This window comes from Halichoeres trimaculatus, unplaced genomic scaffold (assembly GCF_033239565.1).
Source record: "Halichoeres trimaculatus isolate MK-OKI-2021-1 unplaced genomic scaffold, fHalTri1.1 fHalTri1_scaffold_12, whole genome shotgun sequence".
NCBI classification, from domain to species: Eukaryota; Metazoa; Chordata; class Actinopteri; order Labriformes; family Labridae; genus Halichoeres; species Halichoeres trimaculatus.
In genome coordinates this window covers 15,179,701-15,198,659 of record NW_027437190.1, presented here as the reverse complement: position 1 = coordinate 15,198,659, position 18,959 = coordinate 15,179,701, and the positions used below count along the sequence as shown (strand labels likewise).

Sequence of the window (18,959 nt, the reverse complement as noted above, 5' to 3'; positions counted from 1 at the left end):
TAAGTGGAGTGTGTGTAGGAAGGTTATCTCTGTGTCTTACTGATCAGGGTTTTCAAGTGTTCTACTTTTTGAGGACGATATGTCCTCGGGAATGTGTGCAAAACTGTTGGATTCTCGGAGATGTCTTTACACAGAGAAGTACAAAAGCTGCAAAGATTTTAAAGAGGAAACAGAGATCAAAGGAAGAAAAAACAAGTGTTCAGGTTTTGGTTTCATTCTGAAACATCTAATTGGATATTCACATGTTACACTTTTGCAATACAGCTTAAGAAAATCAATTGAGAAAAAGTGAGTCTTTGAAATGACTCGACTGAAATATAAAGTCTCCTAACAACCTGGTTTCTTCAAAATTATTTGAGCTGCTCAATACCATCAACACACTGAATAAAAGTATAGGACTCTATCTGATGTGGTTGTGGTTTATTTTTCAGGTGTGCATATTTAGACAGCCAAGAAACTGCTAGAAGAACTACTACTGATTCAGATCATCCTTGGTGTTCAGCTTTAAAAATGGACAAAGTAGCTCAAAAGGCAAAGAAGGCTTTGCTTCTGCAGATCACGCTCACAATACTATACACAATTCACAAGGGCTGAAGATTTTAGCGTGACTTCAGGGGAAAAAAGGTTGCATTTTTCATCATTTGCACCTGCTTTTTGCTCTGTTTCAAGGTCTTATTTAGGAATCAAATTGAACAAATACAACTTGAGCACAAAAACATTCAAAATTTTCCACAGTTTTGTGCAGTTTGCTCCTAATTTTCCCACATCATCTTGACTGGGGCTCTGCTGCCCAGAGCTGCACTGTGCGCTCTCATCCTGACTGGGTTAGAGAGACAGATAGAGGAGAGAGAGTGGGAGAGAGAATAATGCACACACACACACACACACACACACACACACACACACACACACACACACACACACACACACACACACACACACACACACACACACACACACACACACACATGTCTTTCTGGCTCACTGCACAAGTTTAGCAGGCACAAAAACTGTTACCCTTTTGTGAATTAAGCCCTAAGTATTCCACTAAAGCCAGTGTAGACATTAATTGCTTTAGTCCAAGTCCTTTAACCTGTCTGATGATAAATGTTATTTCAATGTGAGACAGATGCATTTGAAGCATTTTAGCTTCACATTGAGCTTGAATGGTTTTCAGCCATGCCAGTGTTTAGCTAAGTGACTGAACCTGCCCTGACTTTGAGGGCAAGAGCTCTATTTTTGCACAAGTGGAAACACAAGCATGAGACACGTGTTGTGAGTAGCGGCAATTATACAAGGTTGCAAGAGTGCGTGTGCGTGTTTGTTTTTGTTTCTTTGTGTGTGTAATTGAGAGTGGCATCCTCTGTAAAAATCGAGACCCACTGATGGGAGTCATGTTGTAATTATTTGGTCAGAGGATTATAGGAAACAATAACCCAAAGCTGGCTTTCGATCAAACCTGTGGATGGAGCACTGTCCTTGCTCCTGCAAAAACAAACACCCCCACCTGTGTCTCCTAACTCCCTCACTGTTCCTGAGGATGGTGATTTGATATTGATTAGGTTTCATGTGAGCCTGCTGCTCATCCAGCTTATTGTCTACAGGATGGTGTGGAGCTTTGTCCTCCCCTGAGTCTCATGGCCCTGTACAAGCTGTATTATCTGCTCTTATGGCTTCACAGCAGCCTGCGCCCTGAATGGAGAATAGAGCTCATGACTCAGGCACCGCATTGTGTGCTTCCTGATAAAGCTATTATTTCTCCAGGCCCTGCGGACTCCAGTAGAACTTATCAATCTCTCTATTTTTATGCTGCTGTCTTTCCCTATTTCTCTCATTGTCTGGCTTTTTGTTTTGGGTCAACAGATGAGCCACAATGAGGTGATGGTGTTGTTTGTAATTAATGCGTCTGTCACTGAGAGGGGACAAGAGCAATAGAATTCACACTGCTCTCCATGTTCTTTAGAAAATTGCTCTTGTGCTCCAGCTTCGAGAGCAGCAGGTTAGCTAGGAGTGTATGCTTTAGCTGCTGGTTTTTGAATTAACTCCAATCATTATGTATTCATGTTCTTTCACTTTTGCAGGTGCTGATTGAGGCAACAGTTTCCAGGGAGCGACGCGGCTACATTGCTCTAGATGACATCATGGTGCTCAACTATCCTTGCTGTAAGTGCCACTTCTAACAATAGATCGCAATTACAAAAGCTGCTGGAGGACACAGAGGTTTAGTGGCATGAGGGGGAATTGCATTGTTATGCAGCATGAAACAGGAATCAGAGGAGGTGAGGAGTTCTGGCTGATCAACCTTTTGTATTAGTCCTGCATGGTGTCCTGGGGCATCCTGCAGCAACAGCAGTGCCATTAAAACACTGTGACACCACACTTTCATCGCCCTGCCTCTGGCCTTGTTTAGAGTCTAAATATATGTTAATCAGCAAAACCTAATTTTTTTCATGTCAAAACATGTTCTTTTACATGATCTTTGCCCTGACTGAAAGTAGGATTTCACATTTTGTCCTTGCACTTAACGGAAAGGATTTTTCTTCTCCCTAAGAAGTGCTACATCTCTAAACTCCATGAAAATGCTTTCTCTTTGGGGTATTTTGTTTTGTAAGTGATGGCTCCCTGCAGCACAGGCTATTTGTGTCAGCGGTGTAAAAGTGAGGGTAGAAGTTCAGTGTGTTGTCAGCCCCCTGAGGACCTTGTGTAAAACATATTCGGTAAACCCCCCTGAGCATTACCTGGACGAAGTCTCTCTGTGACACATGCTCTCTCCCTGTGTGACCCACGGCTGAACACATGCAAGTAGCACATTTAACAGCCATGTTTCACACAGCTTTGAGTCACTCAAATAACTGACTCAAGCTTGGAAAGGCATTTTTCTTCATTTTATTTCAAAAGCGTTTTAAAGTGATACTCCGGGATGGAACAAGTTGGGTCCTATCACAAGGTTTAGGGCAGAAATTACCCCTACAGCAGTGTTTTTGTGCAACAGAAGCCCAGGGCGCACATACCAAACACCCCCTCCCTGCTCCTCTGCCGGTTTCCTCTGCACTCAGACGGGGCTAATTTTTACTTGACCAAAACCACAAATAAACGGACTCCCACCGAAAAAATCTGATATCAGTCTGCATTCACGATTCATTTACAGAATTTTCAGTTTGTTACTTTCACACAAAAACACCGCTAAATAAGGCTCTAGTTCTCATCGTGTCTCTTCGTCCTGGCTGACTACCTGCGTTTGTCTATATCTGGCACACCGCACGCGCACTGATACACTAAGCGGCGAGCGCCTCGTAGCCAGCTGTGGCTCTGCAGCGGAGGTAGCGCCGTTTTATGACACGATGAGAACTAGAGCCTTATTTAGCGGTGTTTTTGTGTGAAAGTAAGGCGCTGAAAATTCTCTAAATACAGCGTGAATGCAGACCGATATCAGATTTTTTTGGTGGGAGTCCGTTTATTTGTGTTTTTGGTCAAGTAAAATATGGCCCGTCTGAATGCAGAGGAAACCGGCAGACGAGCAGGGAGGGGGTGTTTGGTACGAGCGCTCTGGGTTTCTGCTGCACAAAATCACTGCTGTAGGGGTAATTTCTGCCCTTAACCTTGTGATAGGACCCAACTTGTTCCATCCCGGAGTATCACTTTAAAGGGTTGGTTCAGCTTTTGGATTTATGTGTGATACTTGCCAGTGGTTTGCTTATTAGTGAAGAAGGCAGCTGGAGAATTGGGACTTAAACAAGCAAGGCCAGCTATACCACATAAATGCTTTATAAATAAAAGTTAACCAAAGCTCTGTACGTTCTCTGTAAGTGTTTGCTTACTGGTAAATATCCTAAGTTAGTGTCCTTTTTTAAGCTGTCAGAAGCCTATTGTTATCTGTTATGCACTATTCTTGTGCTTTTCATGTGTTCTTCTATCTGTAGTGCACTGATCAATCATGACATAATTGTTTGACCAAATGAAGTAGTGGCAGTATTTACTTAAGTGTAAAAGCTTTTTGTTGACTAAAACTTCAAAGGGCAAAAGGGACTAAAATGTGACTGGTGCTAAAAAGGAATTTTCATATGAAGACAGCTAATTCTTAAATAGCTGCCAAAATAAACATTGCTCCCCAAGTAATACAGAAGTTTCTCCTCTATTTCTGATCTGTTGGGTCTTGGTTCTTAAAGGTGCCCTCCTTGTCTACAGTAAACGACTTGACATTTTAGTCATCAGAATCACTCTGTTTTTCATTTGGTTATACTTTTGTTCCTTTAACGCCTGCAGACCCAAACAGCTAATCAGTCTACTACAGGCAGAAGATTGCACGTGCGTCCTTGGGTGATTGTGCACGAATCAATGGGCTGTCTGAAGAAAAAGTGCTAAAAAGCTATTGAATGGAGCACACACTATCACAAACACTGGGTCAGAGTTTGTCAAGGTTAGCTGAACTATGTGGTACGGCTAGGTTCTCTGGTTGAGCTGACTGCTAGGTATTACACCTACTGTACAACCCCACTTGTTACTATAGTAACAGTTTTGTATTTGTGCCTAAGATGTCATAGGATGTTGGGCTGTAACAGTGTTATAATGTTGTATGGCTGTTTTTCAGGTTGTTAGCTGTTTGACTCTTAATCTTTCTCCTGCATTCAGATTCGTAAGAATTAAAAAAAATGAAATAAAAGAAGCTGCTAGCTACTATTTGACAACAACTAACATTAGTATTAAACTGCATCCTTTCTGACACCAAACCCCTGGTGGATGCGATGCTAATTTCATGGAAAGTCGGGATATTATGGTATTCCTTAAGAATTCATGCTTTTATCACACAAAAGGTCAAATGTTCCAATTGGTAACATTAGCTCCTTGTCTCTGCATGGGCTTTTGGTCATTTTAGCTTTTTGGGTCAACATTAGCTGCTGTTTGACCTCATCCGGCTTGTTGATTAATCCATTCTTCTAGGATGAAAATTGACAGATTATCCATGGACTCTCGTTTCATCAGTTTTGTTTTCAGTTTTTTAGCAATTCAAAAGTTAAAAAGCTATTTGTTACCCTATTTTTTTTTCTAACCGTTTGCAACAAAGTTTGAGCTTCCCACCCTGATAATAACATGAAAATAAAAGGGCAGCTGTGTGAATATGGTCAACTGTGTTTAGAGACTGACTTTTTTGGGCTTGTAAGACCGGAGAGAAAACCAGTGATTTTATTTAACAACACTTATCTCTACGAGAGCAGTACATAACCGTACTGCATGTATACCGCCCCGTCAGCCACCCTGTTTCTCTCTTAGACGGCAGATGGCATCTTCTGAATGCTCCCAATGTGGCCATTAAATAATTAAGACTCTCATCAAGACCTGAGCATGCCTTATGATGTGGCACTCAGCCAGCCTGCACCACTTGGCAGTGAACCATGTGTGGAGAGGAGTGAAAATTGGAGGAAAGTGTCACACACTTAAAAAAAAAGTAAAAAAAATAAAATAAAAGATCAACAAGTTCCTTTTTGCAATTTTTCGATAAAGCAGAGTTGACATTTTTGATTTATTCTCCCAAGTCATAGTCTTTGACTTTGCTACCAGTGTTGCAGCCCAATGAAATATTTATCACACTAAAGAGTCCTGAGGATAAGATCTGACACATTTAGCTGTATAACACCACTGATCTTGCCAAATGGAGTTTTTTCTTTTTCTCCCAGTCTCACTCATTACAGTGTTTGTTTATGTTCGGCTCTCAGGCATGAATTATGACTTAACCTTAGGAGGGAGAGTCACTCAAAGAAAACATGGCCGCCTGTGGGGTACAGATGTGAACATCCTCTTCTTGCTACTGTACACAAACAAGCTCAACAAATTGTCATCTCCCCATTCTGCCAGAGAGCAACACAAAAGCAAGCAGGAGACGTGTGCGACCCAAACATTTTCCTCTCCCTGATGCTTCAGCTTCACTGCTGCTCTGCCACGTCTCCCTGTCAATCACGCAGAGTGACACGTGGACTTCTCCTTCCCCATTTTTTCGGAGTTGGCAGACAGCATTTCTGGCGTTTACCCAGTGATTTCACTCAGCAGGGGTCTGGATCTCACTTGTCTATTGTTAATCACAGAGATGGGTGAGAGGGCTACTCCCACACACTGACTCATTTGTAGCGCCGCTCAGCATGCTGGGACATTATTAGTCAAAATGTGGAGGACTGATTCCCACTCTGAGGCTTCCCTTCAGCAGTTCACTCCCACATTTGGTTCATGTATAGAAAGCCTAATCTGTTGTTTGTGTCAGTGGTAATGGGCTCAGAATGACCCCTACAAAAAACACATACACACACACACACACACACACACACACACACACACACACACACACACACACACACACACACACACACACACACACACACACACACAAATCTGCACTCCAATAAAACACTTGTCTTAACTGTTTTTTCAAATTAATTCATTAAAATCTGTTGTAAAGCTATGATGGACACTCTCATCCACACAGAGTTTTGTGTGCTGTGAAGAAATTAAAGGGTAAATACAACAACCTTTTTCCTTTTGCGTCAAAGGATGAAAAAGTCTCAGTTGCAAATGAGTCATAATGTATCCATACCTCTGTGTTTTTTTGTCATGTCTCGTTAATGATTATAAATGAATTATGAATTAAACTTGAACCATTTCCTTAGCTGTTTTTTTAAAAATAGAGCCTCTTAAAAGCTATGCTGTATGTATATTGCTCACACTGTAAAGAGCTAAAAGTAATGGAGGTTCTGATGGCATTGCTTTCCTTTTTTGTGTGTTTCTCTCTCTGTTTAGATAAAGCGCCGCACTTCTCCAGGCTCGGAGACGAGGAGGTCAACGCTGGGCAAAACGCTACTTTCCAATGTGTTGCTGCTGGAAGAGCTTCAGAGGCGGAGAAGTTCCTGCTGGAGGTCAGTGATTTAATGGTGGAGGTTGCAGCCAAAGCAACCTGTGTCTGACTTGGATGTGTGTTGATATTTTTACCTCCCAAACAGTCAATAGTCCACAGGTCAGGCTGGTTTTGGTGCTCAGTCTTCATCTTTTAGAGAAATTGAAGGTCATGGACATATGAAATAGCCAGTCCTTGGGTTTAATCATGTGAAAGACTGGTAACCTCATAGGAAATAAACTAGCCAAAGACACAAAATCATATCGTTTCCTGTTCATTTTGAGTTTAAGTTTATTTCTTTTGATTTGTTATTGTTGTTGTTTTCTTTTTATTTTTTTTGAAACTTTTTAAACACTTCTTTTCATGTGCTTGTGTGTGTGTGTGTGTGTGTGGTTGGCTTGCATCACTTTGAAGCTGTGTCTCTGTAACGTTCCATTTAGAACTTTTGTGTCACTTTGTTCTTGTTTAACACGTCTTTGATGTTGTTTATGAGTCTAGTTGTGATCATCATACGAGTATTTGTGATCGTTGTTCATCCCTTTGAAGCTGCTGTGTGTCTCAGTCATGTTTACATTTTGAACTGTTGTTTTCAGTCTGTGTCACTTTGTTACCGTTTTGTTTCTCTTTGAAGCTGCTGTGTTTCTCTGTTTTGGTTTTCATACATGACTTTCGATATTGTTTTGTGATAGTTTGTCTTTGTTTTCAATCTCTTTTAAATCTCTTTTGAATATATCTTCCTGTCAGTGTAATAATGTAGGTACTTTCTGTTGAACATGAAAGTAAACACTTGATTTCAGATCAAAGTATCTTACTTTAGGCAAGCACTCGATGAAACTGTGTTTAAGTACTTATATAATCAGTGCAGCAGAGCTTGTTCCGTTCTTCAATCATTTTGTTTTCTTCAACGTGTTTGTGCTCGAGCAAAGATGGTAGAGGGAGTGTTAATGCTGTGAAGGCTGTGAGGCCTTGGCACCTCTTCACTTCACTGCTTTGAAAAGTTACTCTACTCTTACTTTTAAAAGATTACAGTGTTCCCTGCTTTCCTCACCTCCTCCTGTTTGTATTCAGATCATGTGCTGTGCTTTGGATATCCGTCCTTTTATCTAGAATGGCTTGTTCTGTGAAGGTGAGGCAGGTCACACAGCCCTTACCTCTTTTGGGAATAACTGGGGAACTTAAGATCCCCCTCTTTATGTAGCTCTGATTAAAGGAGCGATCATCGCCACGCTGTAGGGCTCATTTCTTCTTCTCATCGCGCAATCACAATGCGCAGCCACACATTCACTGTTTGAGCCAACATCTTGCCTCCCACGACAGCACGCCAGTGTTAATCATGGTTGACCTTAGGCAAGCCTACTGTATTGTTTGAAACCAGGAGATGTGTGATTTATGTAATTGAAGCCTCCTCACTCCCACCTCTTAGCGCGCTTTATCAAACCACCCATTTGGTCACAACACAAGGATGAAGACAAATTGTTTTGGTAATTAGCTGGCAAAACCGTGCAGGCGTCTGCTGTAATGAGATCTTCCGGCCACTAAATTGCCTCTCTTCTGTCGTTTACTGTCCTCTTTGCTGTGTTTCTGTCTGCTGCACGTGTGTCTCTTTCAGCTGTTTTGTCCACATGAGCTCTTATCATCTTTGCTGTCGCTCGTTGTGCTCTTTTGTGCTCTTTTGTGCTCATTGTTTCTTCTGCACCAGCTGCAGCACCATCTTTGCTGCACACGCCCACTGGATTAACAGACCGTTTTGTCGTTTCCACGCCAATTAGCTGCAGCCAGATTGTTTACGTTACATAAAGTGATCGCAAGCTTTACTGATTTATCCTGATTTAACCCTGCATACCATGATCCACTCACCAGGTAGTGAAAATGAAATATACGGAGCATGTGTAGGAGTGCACTTATAATCAAGATGTTTGTTTTGTCTTTGCGGTCTTAAGATTTGTTGCCTGCTTGACCTTAATCAGCGGGTGTGTGTTTATGTGTTTCTTTATGAGGGCCTTGCATGAGGTTTGTGTGGTCTGTGGGTTTTTGAAGGCCTAAATCAGATTTACAACAGAAGCCCAGCACAAACCAAAGGTCTTCCTGTGAGTCTCTGCATGCATCCACGATTTGAATTCTGTGCAGACAGGAAGAAAGAGTAACACGTCTAATGCCCACCATTTCACACCAAGAGAATGGCCTGAAAACATGAGAAAAAAACTGTCAGATTCAATGTGCTTTGTTGAGTCTATGCAGAGTTGACGGATGCTTGTGGTTTTAATGGTGTGTAACAATGTGAGAAATGCCTCTCACGGTGCAACAGCAAGGTGCATCATGCAACATTCATGTGAGCAGTGTTCTGTTTTCAACACGACTACCTCCTTCTGTTCCCCACTTTCTGCCACAGCTCACTTCTGTTTATGTTGTTCTTGCTGTGAGATCTCTTGCTTTATGCTAAAGCGAGCAGATACTCCTCATCCATTCTGCTTTATTTTGTTTTTCACTAAAACACTAGGTCTGTGTTCTGCTTTTTGTCCATTAGCCTTTTTTTCTTTTCACTGATTAAACCTTAATGCATTAAAGCCCATCTGCCTCCCTATTCTAACTGCTGAGCAGTGAAATGTTTTTGGTTCAATAACTTTATACACAGAGGACGACTGAGATTGTAGATGGACTTCATTAGGGGACGACACTCATGACATCTATTACCCCCATGATCACTATTATTTTAACAAGATTTCATTTGTTGTTGTTAAAGCATGTTTGATGGCATGATTAAATCAGAGAAACAGTCATGTCATTATTTTAAACTGCATAATGCTGCTTTTTAAATTTGTACAGATCTAATAAAAACTGACCTAGGCGGCAATCATTTTAGTGTTTTACATTATTAGCTTTGGGTCTCAGGAGGTCACTGGGCTATAACTGCTAACAAAGGCTGCAGTAGGTAATGGCTGTGTGTGTGTTTTTGAGGAGGTTTGATGGTGTGTGAATTGTTTGAACAAAAATACTATACTTTACTCTACTCTACTCTACTCTACTCTACATTACTCTACTCTACTCTACTCTACTCTACTCTACTCTACTCTACTCTACTCTACTATATTAAACTGTACTATACTATACTATACTATACTATACTATACTATACTATACTATACTATACTATACTATACTACATTATGCACCATCCATATTATTCTGGAAGAGTCACAGGAGGGAATAACAACAGGGGGAGAGTTGAATCAAAGACAAGACAATTATTACACTAAAAACCCTCTGGGGAGTTTTAAAGTGGCTACAAAACAGACTCAAATTTATCAGATACCTGCACATGACTTACAATAGCAAACAAGTCATGTGGTGAGAATAAGAGCTACCACTTGTCCACAGGGGGTTTCAAAAATTGAGCACGACAGCTGTGCTGATTACATCAATGCATCTCATTTGCAACAGTAAAATAGATGTTCTGTTTTTAACTGCTCCAGCCTGCCTGCTCTTGCTGCTTTTGCCAGTGTCATGTGTTTGTCACTGATGCTCGCTCTACTCTGTAGCTCTGGGAGTCTTTGCTGCTGCTCCTCCCGCCTTGGTTTCTCATATATACACATTATATAGAAAGGGGGTGTGCTCTCCCTTCCTAAAGCTTTGACATTCCACATTGGGAACAAAGAAGGGCAGGGAGTTCTCAGAACAGACATTCCAACACATTAAACCTGCAAATAATGAATTTGTCTAAATAGAGCGGTCATGACTGAATCATCACAAACACAAAGCTTCTTGAAGAGCTTTCAAAAATAATTTTTTAATGTGATAAATGGAATGCATATATTATAGAACAAACAATACACACATTTTCACCCTAAAATATTAAGCAGAATAGTTTAACACAAGTATAATTTCACATACACTCTATACTCAATTATAAATTTCCCACTTTTTCTATGTACTCCTTTTATGATCCAAATTTAATCAGAAAGCTTTCCCTGGTGGGTTTAACATCCTTTAAAGAAAATTAGTCACACCAGTTTAAGCCCCATACAGCACACCAGGAGGACTAAATACAGCAATATGGTGGACAGGTGGCACAAGTTTGGTAGCCTCAGCTAAATGAGGCCCTTGACTATTGACTGCATATTAATATGAGCTGCATGCCTGTACGTCCTCCCATTAAAGCCAAATATGTCCCAACATAGTGGAGCCGAGGTGTCACACATTAGCTGACTGCTAACCAAAACATACATTACACTCAACCTACAGTTTCTTGGGTTGAGTTGCAGAAATTCATGTTCTATTTTTATTTTGCTATCTCTCATCATTCCTCCTTTATTCTGCTTATCTCCTCAATACTGCAGGGGCCCTGCATTTGTCAACAGAGCGTCAATCACTCATCTTTTCAACATCAAATAACTAATCAAATATCCTCAGGGAGATATCCACTTGTGAATACATTAGGAAGAGAAGAGCAAACTATGTTTACTTAAAGCATGGTTTGAAAAATGTTTCCAATGTATATTTTAATTTTCTTGTTCACCTAGCCATCATGGTGGAGGTGGACTTTTTGACCTATGCTGCAGCCAGTCACATTGACTGGTGATCCGTCCAAGTTTTTAACAGTCTCTGCCCAAGAATTAGCCATATCTTCACCAACTGCAGGAGCATAACTGGCCTTTCTCTGGCCCCATGGTGGACACAGCCAAGAGTATGATAATCTGCCAAGTGAGCCTTGCTTTAAATAACACATCAGAACGTTCCTCTCTTGCATTTATACTCACATTTGTCTGATACAGGATAACTATGTCAGTTCTATTATTCGATAGGAGACTTTTTTTTCCCTCAATCACCAGACTATACTCATGTCTTTCATTTACTTGTGCTAATTTTGATATTTTTTATACCACATCAATAAGAGTACACCTTTTTGTGCTTGTCAATCTGTTCAAACAGTTTGTCTTATTGAATGTGCTATACCTAGCAGTTCAATTACAAACTGTGGGTGTGAAGTTTCAAAGCAATTGAGCTCAAAGAGACAGACCATTGACAAGCCTTCAGGGTTGAAGTGTTGCATCCCAAGCTTAGGGAGCTCATCTCATACCAGGAACTTAACTTACAGTCACAATACACTTACTGCTCCTTCAGAAAGTCCTGTTGTGTGTGTGTAGTTGAATAACTGGCCCATGTGTGTATTTGTGTGGCTGTTGCACATCAAACACTGTTTGAGATGACATGTACCTGTGTTTGTGTGAGGAAGAGAAGAACACGATGACCTGTTCTGTTTTTCTCTGACCCTGTCCTTTCCTGCCTTCCAGAGACACAATGGGGAGATTTTAACAGCGGCGTCAGTCAAGCACTTGAGTCACTGGCGCTTTGTGGTATCCTTCCAGCTAGACAGCGTCCAGAGAGCAGACCAAGACCTTTACCGTTGTGTCACTCAGTCCCCGAGGGGCTCCGGGGTCTCAAACTTTGCTGAACTCGTAGTCAAAGGTAAATACTCTGTCCTCTTCTTCTCTTATTGTTTTCTTTCCCCCTCTTCTCTTTCCTGCTTCCTGACCATCAGTTTTCTGCTGTTGATGTGATAATAGGATTTTCTGCTCTTCTCGGTCACAGTAGATTACTGCGTGTGATTTAAATAGGAACTGAAAATGAAATTGATCCTAACGAGCAGTGATAGCCACGAGTGTGAAGAAACACAGGACATCATTTGTGGTTGATTGAGGAAATCCCAGACACCTATTTCCAATTGATTTCCTTTTAACTCCTTAATCACAAATTGCATGGCTGCTCCACACGTCATGGCTTAGAGGATGGCACAACACTGTCTGCCCGACACGTGTTGTTTTCTGAGCTGCAGTTGTCAAATAGGCTGCCATACTCAGCTCCTCAGCTCTCTGTCAAAAAGCTGCTCACTTGACTCGGACTCCTGCAGACCCTGTCATATCATGTACCACAGATGGTGACCTCACTCCCATTACTCACTTCAGCCCCCCAGCCTGACACTGCTTTGACAGCATAGTAATGACATGGCTGTGGGAGGGTTTGATGGCACAACAATCTCCAGCCTCGAGCCAGAGGAAGATAAGAAGGAGAAAAAGAGGATGTGAAGGTTGCCAAATCTCCTTGTCTTTGACTGTATGCTCCAGGGCAAAGAGGTGTTTTAGAATGATGGTTTGTTGGCAAGTGAGTCAGTTAGTTGTCCGAGTTAGTTGGTCAGTCCATCTTTTGCACACGTTTGAATTTCTTAAGACACATTTACATGAAATGTATAAGATATAAAAAGTCCCAAAAGGAGAAATTATTGATAAAATTCTCAACTTAGATAACGAACTATTATTACTCCACAGACTCAGTAGTCTCAGCAATGACATCCATTGGTAACTGAAGAGCAACTGCCGTTTCACGTTTGCCACATTTAAAATCCTTACTCAGCTAACTGTGGATCAAGGGGAAAAAGCGTTGGGACTCTATTCCTGTCTATTTATCAAGTCACCATTGCTTCCAATTAAAAACATTTGCAGCCTTGATGTCTAACACAAATTCGTTATGAAAAAATCACCCTCAGTAAAGGCAATTATTCAAAAAGTGAGCCAATCAGACCCAAGTTCATTTTGTACTGTTTGTATTTTCTGTAAAGATTATCTTACTACTGTGTGTTTGTGTAACATCTGATATCACATGAGGAGCATGTTAACAAATGATCATTTTTAACCCCCCCCATTAAACACAGAATTGCAACAATTGATCACTTTCAATAGTTTTTGCCTGTATGTTTGAAATTCCTCTTTTTTTTATTTTACATTTCTCTTGTCAATGTGTCAATATTTGTGCTTTGAATATTTCCAGTTTACTTGCCTTTCTCTGTTTCCCAGATATCCTGTATTTGTTCCCAGCAATGGTTAGCCATGTGATTTGTCTCAACATGCAAACCAGTAGACATCATGTGTAGCTGAGTCTTCCACAACATGGACTGGCTTGCAATCAGTAGCCAACCATTTAGGAAGCACTGTTAACTGCTTCAATTCAGTTTTACTCACAGGTCTGTGGCAATTTGAACACTCCAAGATAGTGATCTGCTTGCTTTTTGTGAAGCCATTGCCTGCCGATGTCAATCTGATTAGCTGCTTCTGAAATGACTAACTTGCAGGTGGAAGCTCAAACTCAGAGCACTGTGATAACTCATCGACCAATTTCCAAGTGAAATGAGCCATTCCTAACCTCAGTGGTGTTGGTCTTTGCCATCACAGCAGCAGCAGGCAGAGATTGAAGTAAATAAATAGATAAATAATAGTAATAATAAAATCAATTACACATTTGACGCTTACAGCCTTAATTTCAGCATTATTCTGCTATAAGTAATTGCTTCATAAAAATGAAATTGTAAATCATTGTTAACAGCATTTTAATCTACCTGTTAGAACTCAAAAGCCCCGTTTCCACCAAGCAGTTCAGTTTGGTTCGTCTCAGAATGGCACGGCACGCATTTTATTATGTTTCCACGGACTAATCCTGGGACAGACCAAGACAAGCTCTCCCCCTTTTTGACACCCTTCCGTAAGAGTGCCAGACTAAACTGATCCGATCTCAGAAGGTGGAGCCACAACACTGCAGATCGTTGATTGGGCAGAAGGATCGTCACTTACCGCGTGACGGAGGCCTAGTGGCACACAATCGCCTCTGAAGCAAAGCTTGATTGCATTTTGTATCAAAGAGCCACATGCCAACCGCAAGAAGATGAAATGCTGGATGTCTTCCATTGTCGCTCTTTGTTTACTGTGTCACGTTTTCTTCTTCGTTGGATTCAGTAGCAGGGTACACTGTGCCGTGCTGCTATAGTGTCATACCATTATGTTACTTTTGCGGCTGTCGGCATCCAGCTTACACGCCACCTACCATAAGGGTACTCGGTTGGCTGTGGACACACAAACAGGACTGCTTGGTGGAAACAGAGCTTAATTGAACGACTAGCATAGCTAGGGATGGGTACCTTTCATATTTGAAACGATACAATACTGATGCCCAGTACCTGGCCATCGGTACTGGTATTGAATTGTACCAATTTTCCGTACTTTTGTGTATTTATCTGGTAATAAATATATATATTTTTTATAATAAAATCTCAAAGTTTTTCAGTTTAACATATTTATTCTCAATATATAACCTTGTAATGCTGTGTTCAAGTCCAGCATGGAAATTCCTCTAGTCTTACACTCCCTGACACCCACAAGGATGCGTTCGGTACCTAAACATGGTACCATTGAATTTTATGTTAATCGGTATTTGGTACTACAGATGAAATTGGTCAGTACCTATAAAAGTACCTTATTCAGTAATCATCCCTAGGCATAGCTGTTGACATTTTGTCAAAGCATCTACTTAAGGCCATAAATACAAAGACATGGCTGTAAATATGCTTCAAATTAGACAATGAGCTTAATACTTGTGAAGCATATTTCTCAGGTACCATGCCTATTAGTGTTTTGCTGTGCCTGTGATTTTTTCCCACAGCAGCTAGCATGACTGCTGGCTCAGAGTGTTGATTGTCAAAGCAAGTAAAAACCCTTTTCATGTATAAAAATCAGGTTAATGTCAGCGTGCTATCATGCTGAAATTAGACGATGAACGTTGTAAACAATGAACCAGCTGAGTGTCAGCATTAGCATGCTGATGTCAGGACTTTGCTGTGCCTGTGACAGCCTCACAGAGCCACTTGCATGGCTGTTTTTACTCTTAGTCTGTTTACGTTTAAGCATGAAATAAATCTCTTTAAATTTTTATGAAGCATGGCTGTGGTTTAGTGTTGTGATACAGGCCAATTGCCACAGTTCAAAATGAAACCCCTTTTTGCCAAATTATCACTAAACCCTCTCGCCAGCAGTTGCCAGTAAATGAAGAGTCAGTGAATATGCTCATAGAAGGCCATGAAATCCTATTTAGTGTGCACACACTCTCAGAAAATAAGTATTATTTTATCTACATGGTTGTTGCTTTGCCTCTTTTTTTTTTACAACAAGGACAAAGATATTATTTTTGGCAGATTCGGGCCCTCAAGTTGATATGATGACCGGCTGTGAGTCACGTTCAAATCAACTGGCTGTAGCTCCATAATCATTTCACAGGAGCAGTGAACGGGTCCTTAACAAGACTTTCATAAATCCCTCTTCTCTCACTGCACCACTGAGAAGAGTCTAATCACCCCCTTAATGAGTTGGATCCACTCATTTCAAGACTGTAGATTCCACGCAGGAATCATGATGAAGCCCCTTATTGCCCATAGAAGACGGCAATACGTCCTATTAATGAATAAAACATTTCCATCTTTCTCCTTGAGGTATTGTATGCCTCTGGCTTTTGTTGTAGCCCCATGGTTGTTATATTGTGATCCTGAGCACATTTGAAGATGTGTTTTCAGGGATCTGCAGCCTGTTAAAGCATAAATCTCAGCACAGAGAAATCCTTAATTAAACAGAAAGTAGCTCTGAGAGCGATGTTTAGTTTGAGAATAACTCTGCATGCAGAAGGAAAGAAGAAAAGGCAAGTCATAGTATACTGAGAGGAATACATTGTAAATAAACAAGTTTAATGAAGAGAAAAAAGAGCTGAATATGAACTTTGCAATAATGAATAGGTTGTTTTATATTTGGCCCCTCTGTAACCTACATTTGGTCTCTCATTCTGGATGCAGATGATGAGCTGCTTCAGGCTAAGTCAAGGCAAAAGGAAGCACTGCAGAGTGGAGGTGAGGTGCTGGTTAAGTTGAAAGCCCACAGAGAGGAGGACCACAAAAGACAGAGGCGCCTCTGTGGGAATGAAGGATTAGTCACAGCCACAGATCTAACTCTGATCTTTTCTCATGCTTCATCCTCCTTTCTTTTGCATTCCCTTCCCTCCCCACACTGCTGCCCGTGTAATTGTTCAGTCGCTTGGATCTGCCAGTGAGTGACATTTGACCGATGGGCTCTGGAATTAATCTTTGGTTTGGCAATCTTACTGAGAGTGATGCAGAGTCTCCTTTTTCATCATTGGTGGCCGGCTCTGAGGACAGCACACTGAGTTAAAGAGGAAGATGTGCAGCAAGTAATCCTTCAACTGGAATGATCATACACATTCAGCGTGCTGCACACACAGCTGTTTCTTCACTCACTGCTTTGGTGAAATGTATGCAAGGCTGGGAATGCCTTAGTAATAGCTCTGACTAATCTGCTATTTGAACACTGTTTGACCTGCTCACTCCTTGCACTCTCTAGGGACTCATTAAAAACCCAATGGGCTTTAATGTAATCTGTTTGGATACAGCTAATTAATAAAATTGTACCACAACCTCACCTACCAAGTATGTGCAGCGGTGCCACAGGCCTGTAAGCAGAGGGTTTGTGTGAGAAGAGAAAAACAAAACACTTCTTTTTCATTTCCTCTCAGTTCCTCCATCCCCCATCGCGCCGCCCCAGCTGCTGCGTGCTGGCTCCACTTACCTGATCATCCAGCTCAACACCAACTCTATCCTGGGAGATGGCCCCATTATCAGGAAAGAGATTGAGTACCGCGCCAGCCAGTCTCCCTGGTCAGAGGTGCATGGAGTCAACATGGTCACCTATAAGCTGTGGCACCTGGATCCAGACACGGAGTACCACATCAGTGTGCTGCTGACGCGGCCAGGGGAGGGAGGAACCGGACCACCTGGACCCCCTCTTGTGAGCAGAACCAAGTGTGCAGGTGAGAGTTATCATTGTGATGCAGATGTTCCCAACCTTATTAGTGTGAAAAACATAGCACTGTTGTGGCAGGTATGGGACTTAGAGTGCAGAGGAGTTGTAATCACAAACAGATGTCACTGTAGAGTCACCCATTGGTTTGTGGACCAGTGAGTAGTTTGGGACCAGAAGTGAACATTAGGAGGAATGGATGGATGCTTTCTTACACCTTTCTCCTGGTTGATGTGTAAACAATCACACAGTGTGCCCAAACCTTGAAGCTTACCCTACTTTTTTTTCACTTTTAATCCAAATGTGGCTGGTGTTTTTAATAAGTCACGCTACGTAAGAAGAGAATGAAACCTTTAACCTAAACTTTAAACCTCTTATAAAAAATGTCGCTGTGGGAATAAATGAAGAAGAAAATAAGTTAATTTATTAAGTTTGTTGTATTAAAGCAGAAATGAATTTACATTGATAGAAGTAGCCACCTCACATAGGTAGGCAGCTGCTACCCCTATGTAGTAAAGTTTTGTAGCTTAGGTCCTTATTGCATTGTTTAAATCGAGCTTTGTAAGATAATAATGTGTACAATGGTACCTAGATTATAGGTTCAGATAAGTGTACTGCAAACAAAGCTATCGTCGTCATCATCTGCAGACCTATTCATACAACAGAGCTGTGTTTTTTAAGGCCTTACTCTAAACATAAAGCCTCTGCCACTATCTGCTGCTCACTGTCCCATGGCTGCTGCTGCTGCTTTGAGCTCAAAACACACCGCCCACCACACAGCTTTTATCCATATGTTGTTTGTTTAAAGCTGAATCACGGCTTATTGTTAACCTTATCACTCCCGTTGTTTCCATGGTGTTCTGGTATTGGTCATTATAGCAGAGATAAGAAGCAGTTAAGGTCTATTTATTTTTTTCCCTCTGGGGTTTTGTGTTTAGGCAAAGTCTCTTGCTCTGAAAGGACTCGTTATGCAACATGTGATGCTCAGGAGAATTACAGTGTGGACTTTTAAGGTGACACAGTGGCTCAGAGCCCTGAACAACAGGACACGGTGTCTGAGCACCTTGTTGTTCAGTATAAACAACATTCATGGGGCAGAATAACCTTTAATGAAGCCTTTGCCGAGCATCTAGACTTCAACTTTAACTTTTTTTTTCTGTTAATTAATTACTCCAGATTGAATTAATACCTGAAGATATTTCATAGTCTTTGGACTTTATTAATTAACCACATGAAAGCTCAATAGTTAAAAGTCTAGATGCCCATAAGCCAAACACCAAAACTTCAGAGCGTCTGAAATTACGGCCTATCATCTGTCAGGATAATCTGCTAAAATTTAATCACAGAGCGGCTGATAGACAAGTTTTGACTCTGTCTGTGCTTCACTTATCTCACAAGAGAAGACA

The 18,959-nt window shown here is 41.2% G+C and overlaps 1 protein-coding gene across 4 annotated transcripts in view; it reads left to right on the top strand.

The window, feature by feature from the left end:
* The window catches only part of ptprub (protein tyrosine phosphatase receptor type Ub), a 187,840-nt gene that overhangs the window by 107,939 nt on the left and 60,942 nt on the right, over window positions 1-18,959 (top strand). For all 4 annotated transcript variants that reach the window (XM_074682957.1, XM_074682956.1, XM_074682955.1 and 1 more), the window contains exons 4-7: window positions 2,082-2,163; window positions 6,784-6,899; window positions 12,166-12,340; window positions 17,270-17,563. In XM_074682957.1, coding sequence (XP_074539058.1) covers window positions 2,082-2,163; window positions 6,784-6,899; window positions 12,166-12,340; window positions 17,270-17,563 — 667 coding nt within the window. The remainder of the gene's footprint in view (window positions 1-2,081; window positions 2,164-6,783; window positions 6,900-12,165; window positions 12,341-17,269; window positions 17,564-18,959) is intronic.